Below are 27,037 nucleotides of genomic sequence, written 5' to 3' on the forward strand. Positions count from 1 at the left end.
GTCCTGAGGGGCCTTGCACACCTCACAGAGGGATTTGGATTTGCTTTGAGTGAGATGAAAAGCCCATCAGAGTGTTTGGAACCCCCACTAACATGAGCCCACTGACGTTTGAAAAGACACCCTGGCTGCAGAGACTGCTGGTAGGGAGGGCTGTGTGGGCAGGGGACCAGCCGGATGACGGGGTGGAGAGACGAGGTGGCCGGGCTGGGCAGCAGCAGGAGCCAAGGAACACTCGACTTGCAGATGGGGCTGCAGGTACAGCCAGCAGGGCGTGCGGGCTGCCTCCAGGGCCTGGCCTGGGAGAACAGGCTGCCCTTCACTGAGATGGGGGTTGGGCGGGGGCTGTAGAACAGCAGGTCTGAGGAAAGATTCACCAGTTCTGCAAGTGAAGGGGTCCTCTTCAAGTTACAGTAGACATTTCAGAGAATTGGCTCCTCAAAGGAATAATAATAATGGCTAATGACATTTCATCATGAGAAACGCTGGGCTGGAAGAAGCACCAGCTGGAATCAAGATTGCCAGGAGAAATATCAATAACCTCAGATATGCAGATGACACATCGTCCTTATGGCAGAAAGTGAAGAGGAAAAAAAAAGCCTAAAAAGCCTCTTGATGACAGTGAAACAGGAGAGTGAAAAAGTTGGCTTAAAGCTCAACATTCAGAAAACGAAGATCATGGCATCTGGTCCCATCACTTCATGGGAAATAGATGGGAAAACAGTGGAAACAGTGGCAGACTTTGTTTTTGGGGGCTCCAAAATCACTGCAGATGGTGACTGCAGCCATGAAATTAAAAGACACTTACTCCTTGGAAGGCAAGATATGACCAACCTAGATAGCATATTCAAAAGCAGAGACATTACTTTGCCAACAAAGGTCCATCTAGTCAAGGCTATGGGTTTTCCAGTGGTCATGTATGGATGTGAGAGTTGGACTGTGAAGAAAGCTGAGCACTGAAGAATTGATGCTTTTGAACTGTGGTGTTGGAGAAGACTCTTGAGAGTCCCTTGGACTGCAAAGAGATCCAACCAGTCCATTCTGAAGGAGATCAGTCCTGGGTGTTCTTTGGAAGGACTGATGCTAAAGCTGAAACTCCAGTACTTTGGCCACCTGATGCGAAGAGTTGACTCATTGGAAAAGACTCTGATGCTGGGAGGGATTGGGGGCAGGAGGAGAAGGGAACGACAGAGGATGAGATGGCTGCATGGCATCACTCGATGGACATGAGTTTGAGTGAACTCCGGGAGTTGGTGATGGACAGGGAGGCCTGGCGTGCTGCGATTCACGGGGTGGCAAAGAGTCGGACACGACTGAGCAACTGAATGGAACTGAACTGAATGACATTTAGGGCTTCCCAGGTGCTGTGTGTGTGCTCAGTCGCTTCAGTCGTGTCTGAATCTTTGCGACCCCATGGACTGTAGCCTGCCAGGGTCCTCTGTCCATGAGATTCTCCAGGCAAGAGTACTGGAGTGGGTTGCCACGCCCTCCTCCAGGGGATCTTCCTGACCGAGGGATCGAACCCAGGTCGCCTGCATCTCCTGCATTGCAGGCCGATTCTTTACCCACTGAGCCACCTGGGAAGCCCTAATTAATTAATTGGCTGCATCCGGTCTTCACTGTGGCACACGGGATCTTTGTCGCATCATGCAGAATCTCTGGTTGTGGCATGGAGTCTCTAGTTGTGGCACACGGGCTCTAGAACAAGAGGGTTCAGTAGTGTGCTTGGACTTAGTTGCCCCGTGGCATGTGGGATTTTAGTTCCTGACCTGGGATCAAACCCAATTCCCTGCACTGCAAGGCAGACTCTTGGCTGTAGGACCTCCAGGGAAGTCCCGAGCCTCGATTTTCTCATCTGTGAAATGAGTACTGGGTGAGACTGCACCAGTCACAGTCATGAGAATCAGAAGAACCGTGTGCTCAATGAATGAGGGAGCTATTAGGGAGGGAAGACTTGTTATTTAAACCTGGCTGTAGAATTCCTCTTAGGAAAATGTCTTTGTTCAGACCATGGAGCATGGTCTGCCCCAGCCAGCTCTTCTTCACTGTCTGATTGCTGGCTGACTTTCCCCAGCAGCCCCTACACAGTCAGAAATGGCCCTTTTCTCCCTCAGTGATATGAAGGCATTTGTCATTGTGATTGTCAGCTGTTATTTGGGCGTCAAGCGTGTGTTTGCCCAGGTCCTTCCTTTTCTGAGTCCCCGCCCCGTTTCCCCCCACCCCACCCCTACATCTCTGAGTCGAAGCCTGCTCCAGGCTCCTGCTGCAGGGCCACCACCTTCTCAGACCTCCTGCAAACCAGCAGAGCCTTTATCTCCCTCTCCCCTCTGCTGTCACATCCTCTCCGGAGGTTCGGACGTTTCCTTGTGTGTGCGTGTCCCACGTCCTGTCCTCCCCGTGCAGCTGAGCGCCGTGAGAGCAGTTCAGCCCTTCCTGGCACGTCGCCCTCTCAGAACATCTGTCAAATGAATCAGCCATCGCTGAGTGCCAAGCACTATTCTAGGTGTTGGGAACACAGAGATGAATTATCTTTGCACGAACCCCGTCTGCAACGAAGCCTGGCCCCGTGTGGGGAGATGGATCCATAAAAGGATGATGTAAAAGTAGAAATTATGCAGAACAGGGAGATGGCACTTAGGGATGGGGCCCTGGGATCCACAGTCAGACAGTTCAAGATTCGGGTCTTGACTCTGGCACCACGCAGCTGTGTGAACATTGGCAATTCCTTGACCTCTCTGGGCCTCTGTGAGATTAAACAGAACCTACTCCTCAACCACCGGAGAAGGCAATGGCACCCCACTCCAGTACTTTGCCTGGAAAATCCCATGGATGGAGGAGCTTGGTGGGCTGCAGTCCATGGGGTCGCTAAGAGTCGGACACAACTGAGCAACTTCCCTTTCACTTTTCACTTTCATGCATTGGAGAAGGAAATGGCAACCCACTCCAGTGTTCTTGCCTGGAGAGTCCCAGGGACGGGGGAGCCTGGTGGCTGCTGTCTGTGGGGTCGCACAGAGTCGGACGCGACTGACGCGACTGAGCAGCAGCAGCAGCATTCCTCAACCACGGGGCTGTTGAGGTACTTGGGGCCCCTGGCACGGTGCATGGCGCAGAGCAGTGATGTGAGGGTGAAGCTGCCTCCCTCCTGGAGAGGGCGGGGAAAGCCGTACAGGCAAGGGGCCACCTGAGCTGAATAAGATGAATAAGCATTCCTCTCGGGCTTCTCTGGTGGCTCAAGTGATAAAGACTCCACCTGCCAATACAGGAGACACAGGTTCAATTCCTGGTCTGGGGTGACCCCACATGCTCCGGAGCAACTAAGCCCGTGTACCGCCACTACCGAACCTGTGCCCTAGAGCCCGGGAGCCCCACCTGCTGAGCCCACATGCTGCGGCTGTTAGAGCCGCAAGAGAAGTGGCTGCAATGAGAAGCCCACTCACAGCAACTAGAGAGCAGCCGCCGCTCGCAGAAATTAGAGAAAAGCCCGGGCAGCAGTGAAGATGCAGCACAGCCAAATAAATAAATAGATAGAATTATTTTCTTTAAAAAAACGGAGCTCCTCAGGTAGACAGGAGATGGAAATGACACGAAAAGGCAAATAGTTTATCATCATCCAGAGAAAAGCTCAAAAAGAAGTAAACAGGCCCTGCCGCGCGTGGAATCTGTGGTCCTCAGCGTGGACGTCGGGCAGTTTTTTAGCTGAAACCTGAAAGATTACTCACTCAAATGGATGTGAACGGAAGCAAAGGCTTCCAAGAATCAAGAATGCCATGTGAAGACTGCCGAGAGTGACGGAGGCCGGAATCCTCTGGAAGAACCACGCGGCATCCATTCCGGCTGAAGCGTGCCTGGAGCAGCATCATGGGGGCCGGGGTGGGGTGGGCAGGCTCAGGGCACGGGTTCCGACCCGGGAGAGGAGAGAGGCAGAGGAGAAGGAACGTGCTAGCCGGACGGAGGTGTGGTCGGTCCCGCAGGCCCGCCCTCAGCGCTGCAGGCCTGGCCCCTGCCCGTGTGGCCTCCCCCGTGTGGGGCGCTGGACGGAATGCAGGCAGCAGGCCTTCCCTGCAGCAGAGGTGCGTGGTTCTCCTGTGGTGGCTCCCTTCAGCGGCCTTATCCTCCAGGAGCCTTGTTTGGTCAGGACGGATTCGTCTCTTAGGTGAATGTTTGGCGTTTCCTTTCACACAGTTTAGTGGGAGATGCAGATCCAGACAGACATCCTGTCCCCTGAACCTCTCCAGTGAGGACCACCTCCCAGGGTCCAGCAGGCACCTCGGGAGGGCCCGGGAGAGTCAGGCCTTGGCCACGGAGAGCGGGGCAGAGGCGGGGTGTGTGAAGACGCCAGTTCTGGAGGCCTGCTGCCAGGTGCTGGGTGGCTGGCTGGGATGTGAAAACTGGCGGGAATTGGCGGGGCCCTGGGGATAGCGTTAGGGTGAGTCTGACGTGGCCACCCAGCTTAACAGAAGGCAGGACTGTGGAATTTGCTCCTGCAGGAATACTGGAGAGAACTGAAACTCTGAGCTCACTGCCAGACCTGGCCCTTTATCCTGGTGCCTGTGAGCACAAGCCTCTGGGGAAGCCAGGGGGAAAGCTGGGGCAGACGGGGACAGAGCTGGCCTCACTCCCCACTTCTCGGGCTCCCCGCCCACCCTCTTCCCTCTGACCTGCCTCCTCTGCCCCGCCCCTTCCCCCAGAGGAGACATGAATGAAAACAAGGTGACCAGAGAACTGGGCAGGCAGGTCTGGCTCTGGGCACAGTAGGTGCTCCTTTGTATGGGGCTTGGAGTTCTTTGAATGACCTTGTTTGGGGGACATGGCATTGAGCTCTGCGGGGATCAATGGACTGATCAGCAGACCAAGAAATCATAAGCTCTGGGTGTCCGATCCATTTTACTCACATAAACTGTGAGCCCGCAGTTGGCTGGCCCCGAGTCTGAGAGAAGTCTGAGCTCTGAAGCCAGGGGAGGCCGGAGGAACAGGAAGAGAGGCTGGTCTCGAGTGGTGGTCAGCCGACTCGGGCTATATGGGAGCCAGCATGCACCAGGTTTTATAAGACGGATGAGCTAAGAATGATCTTTACATTTTTAATTGGTTGGAAAAAAACCCCAAAGAATATTTTGTAGCACGTGAAAAGCATATGATGTTCGAACCTCAGCTGTGGGAACCCAGCTGTGTCTGTGCCTGGCTGCTCCTTACAGCGGCCACAGGGCTCTCAGAGCTGAAGGTGTGTACCCTCCTGTTTCACAGAAAACACTTGCTGGTCCTGCTCTTGTGCTTTTGTGTGGGTATAGCCTGGTGGAGGGGACGATGCAGGTGAACTAGGAGGGAGCCTTCTGAATGTCTCCTGACGTGCTTCACAGGAACCAGCCTGTGTAATCCTCACAGCGGCCTCGAGAGTAAGAGCTGCGCCTGCCAGAGGCTACCGGGTTAGAAAGAGGTGGTACTCGGACCCTCGCCCCGTTGGCAGTCTCAGAGCCCACCGAGAGCCAGGGCCTCTGGTGACAGTCTGGGGAAGGGGGCCGGTGCGGCACTGCGAAAGGTCAGGGGAGGGCAGAGGTGAAGGCGGCCACGGAGACGCTAAGACTCAGGTGCACAGGGCTGTGGAGGAAGAGCCTTCCAGGTGGCTGGTGTTTCAGGGAAAAGGCTCGGGGCTGGGCCAGTTGAGAGGTGCTGAAAAGGGGTGGGGAGTGTGGAGCCTGGTGGTCAGGACTCACCCCAGTGCAGGGCCAGTCCCAGCCCCTGCCCCGCACCACTGAAGGCCCCATAAGGCTGTGTGTTCTGGGCACATTGTTCAAGGGTAAGAACAGCCTTGCCTCTTTGGGAGGTTGTGAGGGTGTATAAGTGTAAAGTGTTCAGAAGGGCACCTGGCACTTGGTATGGCGGCTATCGCGCTTACTCTTGTTAAGTTTGGGCTGTGACTGCAGGTCCGCACCAGTAGGGGCTTGTGCTCTGGGCAGCCCCCGTAGAGAGTGTAGGATTGGAGCGGGGAGTCTGGAGGAATCGAGCTGATGTGGAAAGTTATTAATAGTTCTGGGGACCCCACAAGGCTCTGGAGAGAAAAGGGCAGAGTAGTAACAGAGGGGGCCAGGGAAGGCTTGGGGCCCACTCACGCCCAGGGATGTGCCCGATGTGTGTGATTCAGCCTCAATACAACCTCCCAGGTCAGTGCTGTGTCCCCCCTTCACGTCAGGAGGCCAAGGCGTGGAGCATCGCCACGGCTGTGGAAGAATCTCAGAAGCACCTGAGACTTGCCTCAGGCACCCCCACTCCCAGCTGTCGGTGGTCACCTTTCTTGGTGGCCATATGTGCTGGGGTCCCTTGGTGCCACAGGGCCCCGCTGTGGGTTATCACCACTGTGGGGAGGCAAGGCCAGTGCCCCTGTCCTAGCCCAGACCACCAGGCAGTGAGTGGCTGGACAGGTTCCCTGGTGTGACAGGTCTGCCCAAAGCCAGTCCAGCAGACTGCTGGGGGTGCGCGAGCATCTTCATTCAGAGGGACCCAGGCTTCCCGGGTGGCTCACCCGTAAAGAATCTGCCTGCCAAGCAGGAGATGCAAGTTGGATCCCTGAGTGGGAAAGATCCCCTGGAGAAGGAAATGGCAACCTACTCCAGTATTCTTGCCTGGGAAACCCCATGGACAGAGGAGCCTGGCGGGCTGCAGTCCATGGGGTCCCAAAAGAGCAGGACACGGCCTGGTGACTAACCAACAAGGGGACCCGGGAGCTGAGGGGGTCAGTCTCGAGATGAAGAGTGCCCTCACTGTCGCGGGCACTCCTGGCGCTGACCCTGACTTCCTCTGCAGCCTTTTTCCGGTGCAGGCCCTTGTCGTGGGAGCCTGGTGGGGAAGAGAGGCAGCTCTGTGCCAGGTATGGCCATGTGCAGAGGTACTGCCACTGGAGCTGGGGCCAGAGGCCCTGGAGTCAGAGGACAGAACTGAGTGTGAATCCTGCCGGCGCCCCTTCCCATGTGATGGGGCGCGGGCGTGCTGGGGGCAGGGCAGCGGTGCCTACACCTCTCAGCCCATCTGCTCACCTGCAGGAGGGGGAGTAATGGACCCCACCTCACAGGCTGTGCTGAGAATTAGGCCCAGGGTTCAGCTCAGGCTCCCTCCCAGCCTTGTCCTTCCTCTGACACTCACCCCAAAGGGCCCAAAGCCTGCATCACACACTCCACAGAGCCCAGCCACTTACCCCAAATTTCATGTAGATGCTTCGGGCTTTTAAAGAAAATCCAGCTATGGGAGATGGGGGCAAAATAGATGAAGGGGATTAAGAGGTACAAACCTCCAGGTATAAAACAAGCCACAAAGAATGTAATATACATAGTAAAGAACACAGTCAATAATGTTATAACTTTGTATGGGGATAGGTGGTTACTGCACTTATCCTGGTGATTGTTTCATGATACACAGATTGCTATGCGGTACACCCAAAACTCTCATCACGCATGTCAACTCTATTTCCATTAAAAAAGAAAAAAAAAAAAAATCCAGTCTTTACCTTTAAGCCAGAACAATGTAATTACTGATATTAACGTGGGTCTAAATCACTTTGCGCCTCGTTTACTTCTGGTCTGTGTCTATTTCCCTCCCATCGTTACACTTTTCCTTTCCACCTGCTTGGAGGTGAGATGCTGTTTCTGAGTTCTGGGACTTCCCTCTTCCCTGGGGTTCCTCAGGATGTCCGGGGTTCCATCCGTCTTCCTGTCCCTTTGTGTGCTGCCTTTTTAACACGTTGTTATTTACTTTTGGCCGCGCTGGGCCTTCATTGCTGCACAGGCTTTCTCTAGCTGTGGAGAGCGGGGGCTGCCCTCTAGTTGCAGCGCACAGGCTTTTCATCACAGCGGCTCCTCTTGTGGAGCCCGGGAGCTAGGGTGCGGCCTTGGTGATTGCAGCTTACGGCTCAGGATGAGCGATTGCGGCGCTTGAGCTCAGCTGCTCCCCAGCACGTGGCATCCACCTCTCACGGGCCTGGGGCGCGCACCTGCTCCCCTGCTGTCACTACTCCTACCTTGGATGTTTATCTGGACTCTGGTTAAGTCTGCTTACTGGTTACCCGTCTCTCTCCCTTCAAGCTCCATGAGTGTATCCTGGGCACCACTGTGACCTCAGGGTCTGGGGCAGAGAGCAGTGAAGACAAAGGGGAGAGGGTGGGTGGACGCTGGCAGCCCAGTCTGCAGGGAAGCACCCACCTGTCGGTCCCAGTGGAAGAGAGGCCTCCCGGGACCGCACACGGGTGCAGGGGCTCAGATGCCCATCCCCCAGTCCCAGAGACCCTCATAGCTGAAAAAAACAGAGTCAGGACAGCAGGCAGAGTAATGTAATGTACTAATGTTTTTAATACAGTCTGATCAGGTCAGTTCACGTCACAGGGTTGACCCGGGCTTGCTCCCGTGCGATACAACCACGGTGCATGATGTCCACCCTCGCTCGTTCTGCCTCCCTCCAACAGCACAGAGAGCCCCGCCCGCCCTGACCAGACTGGCATTTTTAAAATTTTGCATAAAACTATTTCTTCCATAGACTTCAAACAATCAACTAGCCAAGTTAATTATGGTACATCTAAACAAAGTTTTAATCCTAACCCTAAAGTGTGACTGCGGTTTACAAAGAGCTCTGTATCACCTGGGATAGCTTTCAGTAGCAATTCACTACGACTGGTCCTAAAAAATAATAATAATAATAATAATAATTAGAGAATTAAAACCCAACAGCAAGTTGAATGGTTAAAAAATCACAGAAGAACTGGAATTTGGGGTTGGAGTGTCCTCAATGCTAAGCCTGTCCTAATGGCAGAATGCTAGCCTTCAGGTAGGGCTCAGAGAAAGGGTGGGGGCCCTCCAGGTCAAATGTCAAGCTCAGAGGGGCTCTCAGAGGGCACTGCCCCCACGGTCCACGGGACGCTGCTGCGGGCTTCCAGCTTCCTTAAAAACAGTTGGGCATCAGCTTTGTGTAAGTGGGTAGAGACCCTACTGTGGCTTCTGTGGAGGGATATGAGAAGGGGGGATGAGGGGTCGGAGAAGGAGAGCAGGGGACTGGACTCTCCGAGGTCCCAGGACGCTGTCAGGTGTGGGGGTGGGACTGGGGCCACTGAGAATGACGAGCACCGGGGGCTGCCCGTTGGAGAAACCGGCCCTGGCCTCCCCGGGAAGCCCGCGTGTAGTGTTTTTTGCCCTCATCCCATACCGGGTCTTGTAGGTTATTTCTGCCGAGTATCAGATGAGAATCTATTTCTAAAGACCATTGGGGGATGGGTGGGGGGTGGGGGCGACAGGGCTGGAGCGGGGGTAGTTAAAAACGAATAAAAATCTTCTCAGCTACAGAACCCAAAGACACAACTTCCCTCCGCATTCACAGCATTTCCCAGCCGTCCCCAGCGGCTGTCTCCGCAGGGACGCAGCGTCTGTCTGGCTGCCTCACTTGCCCTCGGGCCCCAGGGGCTGCTGGTCGACCTCGGGGTCGACCAGAGACGAGGCGAATGCGGACTGAACGATCTGAAACCCGAAGGACTCGAGGAGAGACATGTTCTGCTGGGGAGAGAAAGGCGAGCCGAGGGCGGGGCCCAAGTCCCCCAGGGGGCCCCCGAGGGCACGGACGTGCACCTTCTGGATGTGTTTGTTCAAGTAGGACTTGGAGCGGAAGAAGCTCCCGCACTCGGGGCAGGGGTACTTCTTCTCGCCGTCAGACTCCATTTTGTTTTTGGGGACCGCCATGTCGCAGGAGAAGGAGCCGTTGGTACTCTGTTTCTCGGGCGTCTTCAGGTCGCTGGCGTCCGAGAGGTCACCGTAGGAGTCGGAGCTCTCAATCGGATCCTGATGCGAGCATTTCTGGCCTTCTAGGAGGAAACAGAACACAGAGGGGCGGGTGAGGCCGGGCTCTGGGGACGCCCCCTTGGAGGGGGTCACCAGGGGCCAGCTCACAGACTCGTGGAAGGCAGCTGATGACCAGCCACCGCCCAGCAGAACCCACGGAAGTGCAGCGGGTCAGTCGGGGAGCCCGGCGTGCCTACGGGGGGGTGAGGCAGCAGGGCCTGGGGCCGCTGACCTCCGTCGCCGCGGACTCTCCACGCAGGCGCACTTGAACCGCTCACCGCCATCTTAGCCTGCTTCAAGGAATATGGAGAGGGGGCCTCCACTGTCTCCACCCGGAGAACTCAAGAGCCCAACTCCTAGGCGCCCTCTCAGGTGCCTCTGCGGGTAAAACAGCTGTGGTAATGATGCTGACCAGGTATGTCGGTGACCTCACCTCGGCACCAAACTGGCTGCGCCCTAGCAAGGCAGAACCAGAGCCGTGGGCTCCTCGACCCAGGCAGACCCCATCGACCGCTGAGGCTGAGCCGGTCCTTCTCCCGACGCTGCGAACACACGCCCTGCCCTCCGCGCCTCCGCCTGCCAGAAGCCTTCCGGGCCAATTGGTCAAAGCACAACAGCTTAGAAGGAACTGAACAACTCCATCGGCTGCTGTCCATACGCAGGGCCCGGGACAAGCCGGGCCTTAGGACAGCCCTTGCTCATCTGCCCTGCCCGGCCCACACGGGCATCCTCCACCAAAAGCAGCTTCCTGTCTGGGTTCAGAGCGCCATGCCGGGAAGGGAGGTCTGTGATGGGAGTGTGGAGCATGCCAGCTCTGCCGTCTGCCAAACCTGGGCATCACCCACAAGGCAACAACAACTTGAAATACCGCGGAACAACCGGAATCAACCAGTGGAGGTGGGGCCTAGGGAGCTCTACGCAAACCGAGTCGGAGTCAGCGCCATGCATCTCACAAACGCGGCCAAAGGCTCTCCGGAAAGGGCTGCCCACAGCAGCCAAAGGCCCCTGCCGAGGGGGAAGCCAGCCCTTGGCTCCCCCTGCCCACAGGCTCAAAGGAGAAGAAAGCGTTCAGCCGCAGCACCACGCCCTCCTGGAAGGGCCACAGGCAACGGACAGGCCCAGAGGCTCATCATGCAGGGCTCCTCTTCCTGCCTGGGCCAGGGGCGTCCCTCAGGGCTCTAGGTGTGGGGACTGGCCAGGAGCGAGGGGGGAGGGCTGGGGAAGAGGAGGCGGGGGCTGGATCTCGGCAGTGCCCTGCAGTGAGACCCCCACTGTGACTTCTGTCCTGGAGGCCACTGCCACTCGGATCTCGAGCCTCCTCCTCGAGGCGGCCAGCAAGTCGGCCGCCTTCCCGCCTCCCCACGCCCGGCCCAGCGCCCCCACAACACAGTCTGCGCAGAGAAGCAAAGTGCAGAGCAAGGGGTCGCTTGCCTTTGTTGCCATAGGTCCTGGCGCAGTGGAACGCTGCTCCCCCATTCGGGATGGGCTCCTGGTGCCTGGAGACCTGGGGAAGGGGAACACCGTGGTGGGTTTTAACATGGACCTTTAAGTAGGAGGCAGAGGAGAAACCTAAACAAGACAAAAGGAGATGAGATCCGCGGCCGGCACACAGACACCTCTCTCTGCTTCCCCCTCGCCTCTCCTCTGGCCGCACGGGCTAGCACTTCTAACAGGGGCCCTCCTTGGCTCAAGAGCGCCGCAGCCACGGGAGCCACCGCCAGGCTCAGGAGGGCGGCGGCACCGTCCTGAGTCGGCGTCTCTGCAGAGCCTGCCCCGCAAGGCTGCGGTGGAGTCCGCCTGGAGGGAGGGTCTGAGATCCCACTCCTGCCGGGGCCAGAGGCCCGCTGCCTCCAGACCGCTCAGTGCCTCAAGGGGGCCAGTGGTCAGAGCGGATGGTTCACAGCCCCACACCAACTGCGGGGACCTGACTAGAAACACAGTCAGGAAAACACAAGGGACTCCAGGGCAGCCGCGGGACTCCAGCTGCCTAACACGAAGGCAAACCATCTGCACAAGAGACCGGACGCAGGCAAAATGAAGTCCCAAAGAAGCGCCTCCGGAGTCCCCCTTCTCCTGATGGTCAGGACCAGCTCTATTCTGCTCATTTCTCACCTGCAGAGTGACTGGGTTTAGTGACTGTTTAGACCTTCTGAGGAACAATGAAAATGGGAAGTTGTCTTAAAAGGAGGGTTGCAGTCATCTCTCATTCACAGTGGTCTTCTTGGTTAGGTTTTGGAGGATCCATCAGGTTCACTTAAGGAAGAAGGAAGAGGGACAGTCCTTGTCTTTACTGGGGAGAGGCAACCCCGCCATCTGGGAGCTGCCCCACTCAGATGCTCCGAGGTCACTTTGGGCCTTGAGACGCTTCCGCAGCAGCGATGAGTCCTGGGAGATGGAACTGGCTGGACCAAAGGAACTCTACTTGGGCTGTCACGGGAAGGAGCTGTGACATCAAGTCCCCCTACAGCCAAGGATCCGGAAGTGCCTTCAGCAGGAACCCAAACTTTGCAAAAGACCCACGTGCAGTGCTAGTGCCTTGATGGTATCCCTTCAGTCCAGAGGCAGCTGACATATCCTTGGGTACTTCCATTTTCTCGTTAAATTGTAGCCACAGGGTAGCAATGGGCCCACAACCAATGGGCCAGTGGCTGGAGAGTACAGTGAACGTGTGCACAAGACTTGGGTTTTTTTTTAATGTTTATTTATTCTGTCTTCATTGTGGCTTGCGAGATCTTTAGTTGCAGCATGTGGGATCTAGTTCCCCAACCAGGAATCGAGCCCAGGGCCCGCCCCCTGCATTGGGAGCATGAAGTTCTAGCCCCAGGGAAGTCCCTGAGACTAGTTTTAAAAATGCTTGGATTGGCCTGGCTTTCAAATGCTGCTGGAACTATTGTTCAGTAAAGGTCACCTTCAGCCAGTGACAGAGGCATGCCAGGCCCTGCATACTGTGTGTATCATGCTGTGCTTCACAGCCACAGGTACAGCTGCTAAATGGCAGAGCCTGGACCCAGTCCGGGGACCACATGCATCACACAGTCCTTCACCACTAGGCAGACTGTCTAATGGTCCCTGCATCTTGGTCCTGGACCCAGAAACATCCCCGGGCTTTGTGCAACAGGCTCAGTTACCACCACTTAAATTCCTGCACTTTTCTGCCACATATGCATGCTAAGTTGCTTCAGTTGTGTCTGACTCTGTGACCCCCATGGACTGGTAGCCCACCAGGCTCTTCTGTCCATGGGATTCTCCAGGCGAGAATACTGGAATACTTGCCATGCCCTCCCCCAGAGGATTTTCCCAACCCAAGGATCAAACCCAGGTCTCCTGCACTGGCAGGCAGGTTTTTGTAGAATCTCATTTAACAAACGTGCTCCCGATGGTAGCAATTGTGGTTCTGGAGGGAAATGGGGGACACGGTGAACTGGGCTTCCTCTCCTGATGAAAATCCTCCGGGACAGGATGCTACTGTCCCGCCCTGCCTAGTAGAGCATGCTGTCCTGCGCTGTGACTGGGTGGTCTGCCTGCAGCCAAGCATGGGAACAGACTGGCTTCCGAGGGTCCCACAGGAATACTCCCTCGAGGGAGGTTGTGGTCAGAAGGAGCAGCGAAGGCCCACAGGATGGAGGACCTCAGCCCTGTGCCCTGGCAGGCAGCAGAAATATCAGACTTCTGCTGATATGATGACACCGCTTCAGCAGGCAGTCTGTGTCTCTTCATCCCTGTGGGGCCTCTGAAGTGGAGCGAACCACTCTCCTGGCACACCAGGACAGGGCCACGGCAGCCAAGAGGGACAGAAGAGGTGGGAAGGAGCCCCAGGAGCTATTATATCTACTCCTTGTGGGAAGAGCTGTGCTGGGGACACAGCAGATGCTCAATGAAAGCTCACTGCGTTTTCCTGGAAAACAGTCTGGGGACCACGTGACTGGGTCCCCTTGACTCTGCCCTAGCTGCTGACTGCTTACTATCTATAGCAAAGCCACGTGGTGGGTGGTAGGCAGCATCCACAGCTGCCACCTAGAGCCCAGAATTTAAACACACGGCAGCTCAGCAGCCAAGTTCTGGGTTGAAAGCTGAGTTTTCCACAAACACATCTTTGAAGCCAGACACATTTGGCCGGAATTCTAAACTCACCTGCTTGTCCATCACTGACTAACCAAGAACCAAAGAGGCCGCGTGATACAAGGTTTGGGGTGATGGGGCTCGAGCACACCCGTGACACCCCCATCGCCAACAGGCTACCTTCCCATGCTCCAGGGGCAGAGAGTTTACTGCCACGAAGCCACTGGGCCTCTGCGGCATGTCCTTGGCTGGTGTGTGCACTTCCCACTCTGGAGGCAAACCCTCTGCTCACAGCTTCCACATCCGTGCGGGGGTCAGAGGCTGCTTTCTCTTGGTCCACACCTTGGTGGGGCCGCGCCCAGCTGAGCTGTGCTGGAGAGGGCTCTGAGCAGGTCTGTGTCCGCACGGCCCAGGAGATGGCACACCTGTTGTTGGTGACAATGTGTGTGCTCGCCTCTGGCTGGAGCGACGGCGTTCCCTACCCGTGGAGCAGTGACATGTGGGTGCAAATGTTGTCTCGGTCACGGTCAAAGGGAGACTCCCAACGTGCTCCCCCTCGTCCCAGGATACCCGCACGTGTACACGGCCTACCACAGAAACTTCAGAAGAAGGGAGAGCATGGCAATTATTACACCAGGTCGTCCCCACCATTCAACTTGGCTGACTTCCTCAACTCGAACGTGAGGGAGCCGGCTTCTGCAACCATCCAATTCCCCTGCTAGGACTCATCTCCTCTAAGATGGGACGGCCCATGTCCCGATGTGTCTCCAGCTCAAAGACGAGATCATCTGTCTCCAGCGTGGGATCTGCTCCCTCGCATTCTTCATGGGCAAGAGTCTTCTGTGTGGCTGCAAACAGGCAGATGGGTGAGTAGTTGAGCTGACTGCTCAAGGACTGCTGGGACTGCAGGCTATCAGAAGACACCTGGAAACCGACCTGATCCAGCCTCACCTGTTGATCGGCGGGCTGACCCTCCGCTTGGTCCATCGCAGACAGAAGGACATCCACCTAATTCCTGCGGCAGCACCTGCGTCACAGCTTTGATAGGTCAGCCCAGAGCTCCCTGTGATCTGATTCCAGGGTCTCCATGTCCCAGTGGCCCGTCCTCTTCCTGGAAAAACTGCCTTCCTCTTCCTCTTTGTGGGGGGAAAGGAATTTCTGCCCAAGGAATGAGTCCAAGGTAGAACCCGGCTTCTTCTCTTCTGACGAAGACCAAGACTGTCTTCCTTCTGAGGACCCAGGGTGGTTTGGACTTCTCTTTTCTTAGAGGAATAGGACTTCTGCTCTGACGCTGGGACCCGAAGCTGCTTTGCTTACAGTCCAGATCCAGGGGCTTTTCTGAGGGAAGGAGGGCTCTGGTTCTACTCTACCAGCACCCCCACCCACCGGAGCCACGTGGCCTGTGGCCACTGCCCAGTCCTCTTCACCAGCGCAGGGCAAACACAGCCTGACTTTCAGCAGTTGCTGGCTCTGCCACACCAGCTGTCTCCTGACTGGGTTAGCATTCCCTCCTGCTCCCCGCTGCTCTCAGCTCTTCTTTCCTCCTGAGCAGGGTCCCCAGGGGCTGTGGCCCTGGGCCCCCACCCGATATCCCTGCCTCTGTAATCCAGGCTTCATTTCAGTCTCCTCACTGGCATCCTCCTCCGCGTGCACCGGTTTCCCACCTCTGGTTTCCGATGCCGACTCTGAGGCTGAGAACGTCAACTCTGAAACCCTGACAGAGTGCCTGCTGGCAGCACAGTGCAGCGGGCCTGAGCCATCAGGGGCGTGAAGAGGAAGCCAGACAAGGAACCGTCTCCTCCCGGAGCCGGGCAGCCCCGCTGCCCTCTACGGACATGCAGAAAATAGGACGGATGCCTCCGCAGCTTTTCTGACCACCTCCCAACCTGCCCGCTTCCACAGCACTTCCTGGTGGTACACACATCGGCATCCGGCAACCTTCAAGGCAAACCCCAAGTGCGCAGTCCTGGTGGGGGGTGGACCCAGCCCAGGGCAGCAGGAACACCTGGCTACTCTGCAGGCACCCTCCACAGGATTCAGAGACCCCGGCCAAGGACCGCAGGGGTGCTGTGCCTGGTCCGGACGAGAGTGTCGGAGAGCTTTGTGTCTCCCGACACGGCGACAAACGAGGGCCTCCCGAGTGTGCTGTGGCTTGCAGGGCCCAGAGAACGGTCACCCGCCCCGTCTCCCGGGATCCTCACAACAGCCCTGTGATGTGGGCAAAGGGGTGTTCTCAACCCCTTGTAGAGATGAAGAGACTGAGCCTTAGACACAGGGGAAGGGAGAGTTCAAGGTCGTACAGGAAGGTGAGGTGGGAGGGGCCGGCGAAACCCAGGGTCCCCCGCCTCCTGGCTCAGTGGTCAGCCCGTGAAGCCACACATAGGACTTCCAGGAGCACTGGAACCAGCGCGTCCCAGGAAACAGGACTCGCAGCCCTGTCCCCCGCTCCCAGCCAAGCCAAGCGCACCATGCAGAAGCTGCCTCACGCACGCCGGACAGCCGCGCCGACTCCGTCAGCAGACACGGCACAGCCTCCTCCTCAGACAACACGAGCCTCAGCCCTTCCGGTAGCCGGCGGGCCCGGCAGAGGCGACTTCACCCAACACGACAGTCAGACGCCAGCCAGGCCGACCTCGGCCGCGAGCACGCTGCCCTGCTCCGAGCACCTGCCATGTTCTGCCCTCGTCAAGGCCACAGTCTGCCCGGGTCTGGATTTTTATGCTAGAAAGTTCCGGCCCTTGTTTACCTACGGACTTGAGCTCTTTACCTGGCTGCTGACTTTCACCCGTATGCCTGTGACTCAGCCGGCACGGCTCTCGGGTCGGTCTCTCTCTCTCCTACCTCTCGGGGGTCTCACGATTGCCACCGACCTCAGTGGTTCAGCGCATCCATCCTGCCCCCGGGGCAGCAGGTGCGTCATGGGCCTCAAGCCTGGGAAACACCTCTCTCCTTCTGTCCCCGCCTGCTGACCTCCTGGGAGCTCCCACTCCAAGCTCCCCAAGTTGACGGGAAAGGAAAGGGCGACACACAGCTAGCTGAGGGTGAGGTGTTCACCGTTCAGTGGGGTGGGCGGGAGGGGTGGCTGTGCAGAGTGGGGCCTGAGGCGGGGCGCAGGCCCGCCCCCCGACGTGAGGAAACAGCAGGGCGATTACCTCGGTTACAGATACTGCAGAAGTTGCTGGGCCCCTCGCTGTGCTTCTTCAGGTGGTCTGCCATGTACGCCGCCCGCAAGTACTTCCCGCATACCTGGCAGGGCACCTTGTCTTCGTGGCAGGCCAGGTGGGAGCGCAGGCGGTCTCGGGTGGCGAAAGAAGCATTGCAGGTCTGAGGGCAGAAAGGAGAACGGGGTGAGGTAAAAGCTGGCCCCACACCTGACTCCCCGTTGAGCACACCGTGCCACAAAGCATTTCCAACCAACACAGGAACTCCCTGTACAAAGAGAATTCGGCAGGTGGCCCAGGCTTCCTGCCCAGATGCCGAGCAAGCCGCTCCTGCTCCCCACAGTCTTCCCCACGGGACCCCTGAGCTGGGATCACTGGTTCCCACTGGCCCCCCATACGCCCGGTTCATGGCAGGCTGAGTTCTGCAAAACGAAGAGCTAGGCACTTTTCATTCTTGAACATTTAAGAACTGACTTTCGTTGCCCTGGCTGTAAGTGAATTTACAGAAGAGCTGCTGGCATGTAAATAGAGCAGTCTTCACCTTCTCCACCCTGGGTTTCCCCTGGTTGCCTCACACGAAGAATTCCATTTACTCACTATTTATTCAAAAGTGACAGTTGCGGCCACAGGGAAATGGGAAGGAAAGGCAGGATAGAACAGAAATTACTCTTCATAACATTCGCGTGCATTTGCATTGAAAAAGCAGCCCATGAAAGGACAGCGTCAACTGCGCGAATGTGAAAATTAGCAGAGACCGAGAGGCTCCTGGGGGGCATCTGGAGAATTCCCAGGACTGGTGCCAACCGGGACAGCACCGCCTGCGCCGGCCAAGTGCCCCTTGTGCCAGGCAGGCCCAGGCTCCGCCTTCATAGGTACTAGTGGCAGGCAGTACCTCACGGTGGCCCTCGAGCCTGGCTGTGCCCTGACCCCGCCAGCTGGGAGCTGCACTCAGCTCCCCAGGTCCCTCGACTCAGTCTCAGTCCCGGATCTACCCGCAGCGTTCCACCCAAGCCGGGGCCTGCACAGAGCCCTAGAGGTCACGGAATGTCGGGAAAGCCCTGAGGGTTCAATCTGATGACCTTCAAACTATTTTGGTTCCATGCATATGTCTCAGCTTTGAGTCAAGGTTGACTTCATTTCTTTTCTCCCTACGTGTGTGTTTACTGTTTTAGAACCATAAGAGAAAGCAACATTCACCTTTAAGGCCATCAAAGACAGAACATTAACTCACTGAAGACGGGCCACCCCCATCAACTGGCTAGAATGGAGGTGCTCCCACAGTCTCCGTTGAACAGAAACAGATCCTGAGACCCCCGAGGTCTTAAGGTAAGCGTCTGAACACTGTCTCCACGTACAGCGTTTATCTGTTGCTTCACTATACAATCAAAGCGAGAAACAAACGTGCGAGATGCTGTGGAGATAGAAGACGCCGAGGTGGCCACCCCGGCCCCAGATGTGTGTGTCAGGACGGCCTCTGTTCTTCTTGGCCGTTATGTCTTGAACAAATGTCACAGATGTGAATAGAACAAGTTACGCTAATAAAATACAGCTTACCCTTGAACAGTTTTCAAGGGTTTGAACTGCAAGGGTCCGTTTATATGCAGGTTTTTTCACTAGTAAATACTGTGATAGGTGGTACAGCGCCTATAATCAGCCGAACCCAAGGAAGAGGAGCCTGGACAAGGAGGAATCACAGGGACAGGAGGCCGACTGCTAAGTTGTGCGTGTGTATCTGAGCCCGAGTCAGCGCTCTCACCTTCACGTTGTTCCAGGGCCAACTGTACTGCTTTCACCTACTTCACATGTTGAGTTGATTCATGTGACAAATGAGGGGCTAAGTTGTGAGAGTGACCTGCACAAAGCAGAGGGCTCAGCTACTGCTGGGCCAGGGCCCTCCCCTCCGTGGTCAGCCTGGGGTGTTCCCACCCTCCGCGACCCACAGGCAGGCAGGCAGAGGTCCCGCGAGGACCTGGGGCAGCTGGACTGAGAGCCGGCCCGAGCTCATGCTCTGACCACCTCCAGCCTCAGCAGGGGTGTCTTCTGGTGAAAGGTGTTGGTAGTTTTTATCAGTGCCCTTGGGGGCCAGGCTGTCCTGACAGAGGGGACAGGATTTGTGCAGGGAAACTTGGGCACTCACATGACTCAGAAAGCATCATGGGTGTCTGGTCTCATGGCCTCAGTAGGGGGAAACAGAATTCTTCCCTCACCCAGCCCACCAGACTGTAAACCAGGATAAGGGGCGCTGTGGACACCTCAGGGAGAAGGGATGAGAGCTGGCTCTGCTAGACAAGTGACCGAGGACCACCCATCCCGTGACGAGGGCAGTGTAATCTATACCACACAACACAACTCAAGAAAGGAAGCAACCACGGACCAGGTGTAAGAAAACGCAGCTGAAAACGCACACTGAGGATTTCACCTTCCGTGCTCTCTGGAAGAGGGTGCCGCCAGAGGGAGGTGAGGGAGAAGCCTCGTTGCCAGCTTTCTTTTGGGACGTGTCCTTATAAACACTACCTGTCACGCTTTGCTAACAAAAGATAATGGACAACCAAACCTCAATTATCCACAAGTGGATTATCCGTCTAGGGGATTCGCTAAGCAAAACTGAAATCGCAGACCAGGCTGAGGTTCCCCACCCCGTCCTCCACTGATTATCTCTCAAGGGATGAGAGCTAACTTGAGCCTGAGTAAGCATCATTAGGAGTGTAAATCTGCTACTTGGAAAAAGAAAATGTGAAAACGTTTCCTGTGTTACAAAGCCACGCTGGAATGGTGGTTGGCTTCTCTATGCCAGCACTGACCCTCTGGCCGGAGAACCAGAGGTTTTCTGGAGGAACTGAGAAAGTGCCCAAGTCCAGGCCTGCCAGAAGTTCACACAACAGCGAGCATAAAGGGCCTGGCTACTTGACTCAGGAAAAGAAGCAGAAAGGCTGAGAGAGATGGATCTCAAAGACGGGGTGCCCAGAACTTCCAGGCTGGGGCCACTCAAGACAGAGGCAGCCCCTGTCCTAGGGGCAGAAGGCAGGGCACCATGCCAGGATCAGGACCCCGGCCCGGTGGTGCTGGGACGGCCGCCTGGCTCCAGCCCCGCGTGCAGGCAGCCTGCTGTTGCCAGCGGTACACCGGCCAGGGCCCCCCAGCCTGAGTCCCCTCTGGTCGTCACCACTCAACCCACAGCCCCAGCCAGGCTCCCTCCCCGCCCTACCAGTTTCTCCCCATCCCAGACTTCCAAAAGTCCCAGATTCCCAAGGGTTGAGCAGTTTGGGAATGGGGCCCAAGTGGTAGCAGGGACACCGGGGCACACCCTACGCCGGTGGCCTTCGAGTCTGGCAGCCTCGGGGTAGAAGTCTTAAGGGCAACGTGTGGGGGCCCAGCAGGCCCCCTTCTGGAGGATGTCAGTTCCTTTATTCCCACCTCAGTTCCTAATGAATTATCCCTCCAGCCCAAACCCCACCCCCGACCAGCCCCTGAGAAGTGGGGCCACGGGGAGCAGCAGGAGAGGTCTGAGCTGTTCCAGCCTCTCGGTGTCAGGCTGAACTCCCTGTGGGGGGAAGGTCCAGCCCACAGCACGTGCAGATGAGCAGTGCTGGGGCATCATGAAACCCCAGGGAAACTGGTGTGTCACCGCCAGGCTGAGCCTCCATGCCCCTGCATTCGGAGGACCTTTGCCCTCAGGCTGAGGCATCAGTCCCCGTAACCGCTGCCTCTCTGGCACCAGGAGGGCCGAGAGGTATGGCCGTGCCCCGCCCTGCCAGGGGCCCCAGGAACCAACTCCCAGCGAGCCGTCTCTTCACCTCCGATGCTTTCAGCACACACACCATGCAAAACAGACTCCCCTGCCCTGTTTAACCCAGCCCCGGCACACCTGGCTGGCCAGCCTAAGCCTAAGGGGCAGCACATCTTCACCTGCCAGGTCACCGTCAGGGGGGTTCTGGCTGTGGGGCTGGAGGCGGGACCACGGCCCTGTGAGCGTGTGTGTGTCGGAGGGCAGGGCAGGGCAGGCACGTACACCAAGAGACCGTGAGGTCAGCGTTATGACACAGACCAAAGACAAAACACACAAAGCCTCAAATGTTAGAATGAAAACTTTTATCATCACTCCTATTATTCCCACAGAGCCCAAGGGGGCTAAAGGACACACCACTGGGATCCAAGGGGGAGGGTCTACAACTGCTTTATCAGCCCCCAAAGCCATGTATCAGGATGACCCAAGGTAAAGCTACTGGTTAGTCTAGTTCCTGAGCAGACCTGCTAATGAATGACACTCAAAACCACAACCGTCTAATTCACGAGCCAGCAAGGAAAGCAGGACCTGTGTGAGTGGAAGGGAAGCAGGCAGCTCGGGCTGGCCAGCAGGAGGAGGACTCACTCCCAGGGTAGGAGGAGAGGAGGCCAGGCCCCCTTCCAGAAACCCCAGGCTTCAGGGAGGTGCTATCAGGGGAGGGGAGGCACTGGCCTCCAGGCAGGGGCGGACACCCAGGGTACCATCAGCTAAAGGGGGGAAACAAGGCCCGAAAGCCCTGAAAGAAACACGGAGACCGCGGCGGGCCCAGGAAGGAGCTCCCTGCAGCCCCCACATGGGGGTCCCTGAGCTGGGGAAGAGCCCGAGTACCCAGGAGGAGCTGGGCACAGTGGACAGGTCTCTCCCAGGAGCAGGAGGTCCAGCCCGCTGCCCCCACCACAGAACACCTTCTCAGGAGGCCCGGCTAGCCTACAGGCCATTGGGTAAAGGCCCGGCCACCCTCAGAGGCCGTCCAGCCCTGCCTCAGATATCCCGGGGGGGCTGGGCAGAAGAGAGCATTGCTGGAGGGTGCCGGGCCCAGGTTTTCAAGGGCTGGGAAGGATTTTTTTAGAGAAAGGGAAAAGGCGGTGTCAGGAACCGAATGGGACGACCTCCACAAAGCAGGCTGGGCAAAGTCCCATGATGGCAGGTCGCTAGGAAGAGATTCCAGGGGCGGCAGGCCGCTGCTGCTCCCAACCCACACCTGGAAAAAGGGCAGAGAGTGCAGGTTACCCCCCCAGGCCACCGGGCACGCCCCCACTGCCCGCTGGGCACCTCCTGCTCTGCTGGGCTGCTCAGCACACTACCTGGGCGTCAGAACGTGCTCCGTAGCGGAGAGTCAGAGAGAGAGGAGGCAGCGAGCGCACATGCATCCCGGCAGGCCTGCAGGAGCGCCGCCATGCCTGGCCCCCTGGGGCTCCCCGTCCCTCCTGCAGCACGTCCAGCCCTCCCTGTCGGTCTCCCCGGAGCACTCCCTCCTTGCCACCAACAGGATAAAGAGAAGCAGGTCACCCCACAACGGTCTCACGCCTGAGATGGTGAGAACTCGGCCCAGGAAAGGGAAGATGACCAAGGAAAAGAGAGTCGTGTTTTCCACCCACACAGGACTGCTTAATGGCCAGGAGAGGAAGCTTGGTTTTCTGGGCACCACAGGGCACCCAGATACCATTCAGGCAGACACACCAAGGGTGAGAATCTGGCTCAGTCTCCCCTACCTACTGCTACACAAAGAGCTCTCCAGGACAGGAAGCCACCTCGCTCTCCAGTTCTCAGAAGCCCTTGGCTGCGCGCACACGTGGCTCGGGACAGGTTAAGCAGGTGCCGGTGCAGAGGTGAGAGCACCAGCGCCCTGCCTCCTTGCCACCACCCCCACTGCGAGGTGCCTGAGCCGAGGGGACCCAGATGGAGCGCCAAGCCGGGTCAGGCTGCCAGGCACACAGAGGAAGCGGTGCGGGCCGGGCCACCAGGAGCCCTTCCGAAACCACTTCTGCCCACGGTGGCCCCTGCGAACCGCCGGGAACCAAAGTCGGACGCGGTGGGCTGCCAGTACCCCAGGACGACACGTGTGCCCTGCGGCCCACCATCCAAGGAACTGGCAGACGCCAGGAGAGGACAGCCAAGCAGCAGAGCGAAGACAGAGACGGGTGGGAACCAGGACCCAGCAACCAGAAGGGAGGGGACATCAGCAGTTGGGGGGAGGGGGCGGGGGAGAACAAAGGAGGAGAGCAGACGAGGGGGAGGGGGGCAGGGGGAGGGGGCAGAGGGAGGTGTGCACAGCGGCGGTCAGCCGGCAGGCCCGCTCAGACGCCAGCGGGCTCGTGTTCCCTCTCTGCCCCGGCCCGGCCCCTACCTGACACTTGTGAGGCCGCTCAGAAGTGTGCACCTGCTTGATATGTCCGTTCAAGTGATCAGGCCTGGAAAAGAGAGACCAAGAGAGACTTTAGAACAAGACCTCCAGAGAACAGGGGCTGCAAGCTTGGCCAGACCTCCCCCTCTACCCCTGCACGACAAAGGAAAGTCAGCTCGCAGCCCTGGCTCCTGAGGCCCAGGCCTCTGTGGCCCGGTTTTCTCTAGAGGGGGAAGGGAATGAGCTGAGCATTTGTCTCTGACCTTGTCTGCCCGCCCCCACCCCCAGACACTCCGTGATTTCTAGGTCCCAAGGACAGGGCTTTAGAATGAGACCAGGCTGCCTTGCTGCAGCCTTTCCGGGAGGGGCTGTGTGTGCTTCATTGTCCGGACTAAAGCCCCTTAGAAACTCCATGTTCCCCTCCCCCAGCCTCTCCCGCCACAGCAGCCAATGAATGCCACCCGGATGGAATTCAGTCCCCAGAGGCCAAGGAATGGAGCCCTAAGTCCCCAGCTGGGCTGGTAAACCAGATGCCCGACAGAGCAGGTGGGCAGGGGTTGCCTGACCGGTATGACTGGTTCCTGCTTGGGGCCCCTCTGAGGGAGTTCTCTGCATGGCGGTGTTCAGACACATAAGGCCCTCAGAGCCCAGGCAAGCTAAAACCAGCCTTTTATTCTGAATATCCTCTTAAGAGGAAAAACAACCCTCTGCTGGCAGACAAGTCTGCAAGTTCCTTATCAGTCTCACTAAAAAGTCGATCTAAAAAGACATCCTGCCCTTCTTCCCCCTCTGTCCAGTGCACATAAAGGGGATCTGTGGGTTCAGGTAGGCTCTGGAGCCACCAGGTCAGAGCATATCAAAGATCTCGCTGTTCAGAAGACTCTGGGTGCCCAACTCCGTGCCCCTGATTCCGGGGTCTCCTGGCCCAGGACCGCCAGTGGTGGGGGTGGGGTCCTACGCCGTCCCAGAGGCACTTGTTTCAGTCCCTCCCCCGGCAGCCAGGCGGCCATTCAAGCGGGGAAAGTCGCTGGAGGAGCCCGGCCTCCCGCCCCCAGAGGGGGCCCCTCGCCTGGTGCCGGAAACACAAAGGGAGCCCAGGGAGAAGAATGGTGAGGCCCGGTGGCTGTGGCCACAGCCGGCCCCTTCCCACAAGGCCCCGAGGAAGAGCAGCAGGGCCCGCCTAGTGCCAGAGAACGTCCCCCGAGGCAAGAGAAAGCGTGTCGTGACCACACCATCTCAAAAGTCAGCATCGTTAAAACCCTCTGCCCAAACCTGATGTGGCCCCACAAGGCCAAGTGAATCCCCAGATGCTGGCGAGGAGCTGGCTGTTCCAGGAGGGGGGCTAGGACAAGTCATGGGGGGTGGGGGTGCGCCGTTCCTCACCTGGAGAAGCCTTTCCCACAGCTCTGGCAGATGTAGGGCTTGCCCACGGACCCGTCGTGGGAGCGCACGTGGTAGGACATGCGATCTTTCCTCTTGAACCGCAGCCCACACACGGGGCAGGAGTAGGGCTTCTCCCCCGAGTGGGAAAGCTTGTGCCGGTTGAGATGGTACACATCACGGAAGATCTTGCCGCAGATCTCACATGCCACCTGCTTCCTGGTCCGGCTCCTCTTTCGAGGGCCGTCAGGGTCCTCAGAGATGGGCAGCCCGTTCTCACCCAGCCTCGGAGGAGGAAGGTCGATGTAGCCCAGCTGGAGGCTGGTGACCCCATGCTGGGCCTCGTGCTGCCGGAGCCGGTTGGCATCAGTGAACACCTTCCCACACAGGCCGCACGGAAGGATGCCTGCCTCCCTTAGGCCCCCCGGGGACCCGAACATTGAGTCCAGCAGGTTGGCCTTCCTTGGGCGGCCCCTGCCTCGCTTGCCAGTCAGGGGAGGAGCACTGGATGCCACATTGGGGAAAGGTGAGGTCAGCAGCTGGGGGGACAGGGGTCCGGCCACCATGGGCAAGCGGTCCACCCCAGGTAACACAGGCAGGGAGGCCTGGCTCGCAATGGCTGCACCAGCTGCCCGCGCTGCCTCCTCCTCGGGCTGCATGCTGCCTGCGATGCCATTGCTGTTGGCAGCTAAGGCTGCCCCGTTGGTCATGTCCAAAGGGAAACCCAAGTCCGAGGTCCCGGGGGGACGAAAGAGCATGATGTCGGCCCGGGCAGGGGGCACCAGGATCTGCACATTGGACTGTTTGATGACTTCCTGGCAGATCTCAATGACCGACCTCATCAGCAGAAACTTGGCGGCGGTCATAAGCTCAGGGAAGCTCTCCAGGCGAACCACGATGCGGGAGGTGTAGGCGAAGTCCAGTATGTCCCCAAACACCTTGGAGCTGATGGTGTGCATCTCCAGCTCCCGGCTGCCCCCAGCCCCGCCGCCCGGGGCCGCCGCCGCGCCCCCCACGTCAGCGGGGCCCCCGTCCGCAGCTCCGCCGTCGCCCAACTGGGCGCTGAACACCGACTCAAAGTACTCGCTGCAGGCGGCCAGCACCGCGCGGTGCGCTGGGAAGCTCTCGTCGCCCACCCGCAGGAGCACGTCGCAGAAGCGCCCGCCGTTTTTGCGCTGCTGGTTCAGGTTGTGCAGCATCTCCGTGCTGTGCCTGCTCACCTGGTAGGTGTAGCAGCCCGACGGGCCGCAGGAAGCGTCGTTCACTCGCTCCATGGCCGCCGCCCCCTCCCCACAAGCCGGGCCGCCGCACTTACCCGCCCCACTCCCTTCCCCTAGGCAGCGAGAAGCGGGGCGCAGCGAACGTGTCTATACTCCCCACACGTGCCGGCCCGGGGCTCTGTAATCTCGCAGGTGCGCCGAGCGCACACGCCCCCTGCCCGGATCGGACTGTCTAGACGGCAGGACGCACCACCGCCCACATAGCTGCCCCCACCCCTGCCAGATCGTGCACTCTTCTCTCGTCTCCGCCCGCCCGCCTCCCCTTCTCTTTCTACCTCCGGGGGGGTACGCGAGCAAAGAGGTGCGCCCCTCCCGCAAACACGCCTGCCACCTCCCCTCCCGCCCGCCAGGCGGCGCCGGCGCGCAGCCAAGAGGGCGCGCGCGCGGGGAGGAGGAGGGGGGGGTCTGTCGCGCAGGCGCGCGCGCGCGCGCCGCGGTTTTTCCCGGGCCCGCTGGGGGCGCGCGCTGCGTCCCCTGCAAAGCGCGAGCCGGGGCGGGGGCGCCGGAGCGGAGGAAACAAAAGGCTAAGGCGGCGGCGGCGCCGGGGCGCGCACCAGGGCGGCAGCGCGGGCCGGATCCCGGAGCCTGGCGGGCGGAGTCGGCAGCGAAGGCTGGAGCGGGCGGGCAGCGGCGGCGGCAGGGCGGGCCCTTTCCCGGGCTGAGCGAAGACGGCGGCTGAGCGACTGCGTTGCGGCCCCGGGCTCCGTGTGTTCGGAGCGGAGGAAAGATGGCAGCGGCTGCACTTCCTCTTGCACTTTCACCCCTGGGGGGAGGAGAAGGAGGGGGCGATACCAACAACACCCCCCCCCTCGCTTGCAGAAAAAAAAAAAAGAAACGGCGAGCTCGGCGTGGGGGGCCCTCGGTGCCCCCGGCCCTGCACGTGCGCACCCGGATCCCTGGCCCGGACCTCCCCGCGCTGCAAACTTTCCACTTTCTTTGTGCCGAGCGCCCCCCCCCTCACTCAGCCGAGGATGCACGTCCCCCCTTCCCTATTTATACACCCCCCCTCGCAGCTCCGCTCCCCCCCGCTTCCTGCCCCCCCCTCCCCAGTCCCCTGCTCCGCCAATGCTAGCGCAGACTGAGCCCCCGTCCGGCCCCCGCCTCCCCACCCCGCCCACGGGGCCGGGGGCTGCAGTCTCACCCCTCCCGGACCAATGCAAACGAAGCGCCTAGCCAGCAAACCAGCTCCCACTGCCCCTCCCTCCCCGCCAAGAGTGGCGGCTAGCGGA

General features: G+C 58.6%; 1 protein-coding gene and 1 long non-coding RNA gene across 8 annotated transcripts in view; one reads left to right on the forward strand and one right to left on the reverse strand.

The window, feature by feature from the left end:
* The window catches only part of LOC147355782 (uncharacterized), a 33,015-nt gene extending 14,409 nt beyond the window's left edge, over positions 1 to 18,606 (forward strand). Inside the window, exons 1-2 of one of the 2 annotated variants that reach the window (XR_015144781.1) lie at positions 11,369 to 16,770; positions 18,193 to 18,606. This is a non-coding gene — a long non-coding RNA (uncharacterized LOC147355782). Of the gene's footprint in view, positions 1 to 11,368; positions 16,771 to 18,192 lie in introns of those variants that run through there. The other variant, XR_015144782.1, reaches the window with a different exon arrangement.
* On the reverse strand, positions 8,305 to 26,549 carry PATZ1 (POZ/BTB and AT hook containing zinc finger 1). 6 transcript variants are annotated; one of them, XM_086348833.1, is made up of 5 exons: positions 24,532 to 26,130; positions 23,152 to 23,215; positions 17,012 to 17,183; positions 11,232 to 11,304; positions 8,305 to 9,820 (listed from the first exon to the last, which is right to left on the reverse strand). In XM_086348833.1, the coding sequence occupies exons 1-5, from the start codon at positions 25,800 to 25,802 to the stop codon at positions 9,790 to 9,792; spliced, it is 1,611 nt and encodes a 536-aa protein (XP_086204959.1). In that variant the 5' UTR covers positions 25,803 to 26,130; the 3' UTR covers positions 8,305 to 9,789. The 6 variants fall into 6 exon arrangements, with proteins under 6 accessions (XP_086204959.1, XP_086204957.1, XP_086204955.1 ...); XM_086348831.1 differs by having other exon boundaries at positions 8,305 to 9,823; XM_086348829.1 differs by having other exon boundaries at positions 11,232 to 11,369.
* Positions 26,550 to 27,037: the final 488 nt, after the last annotated feature.

The sequence above is a fragment of the Bos grunniens genome, chromosome 17 (genome assembly GCF_055505025.1).
Source record: "Bos grunniens cultivar Pamir isolate PY7600 chromosome 17, Bosgru_T2T1.0, whole genome shotgun sequence".
Taxonomy (NCBI): domain Eukaryota; kingdom Metazoa; phylum Chordata; class Mammalia; order Artiodactyla; family Bovidae; genus Bos; species Bos grunniens.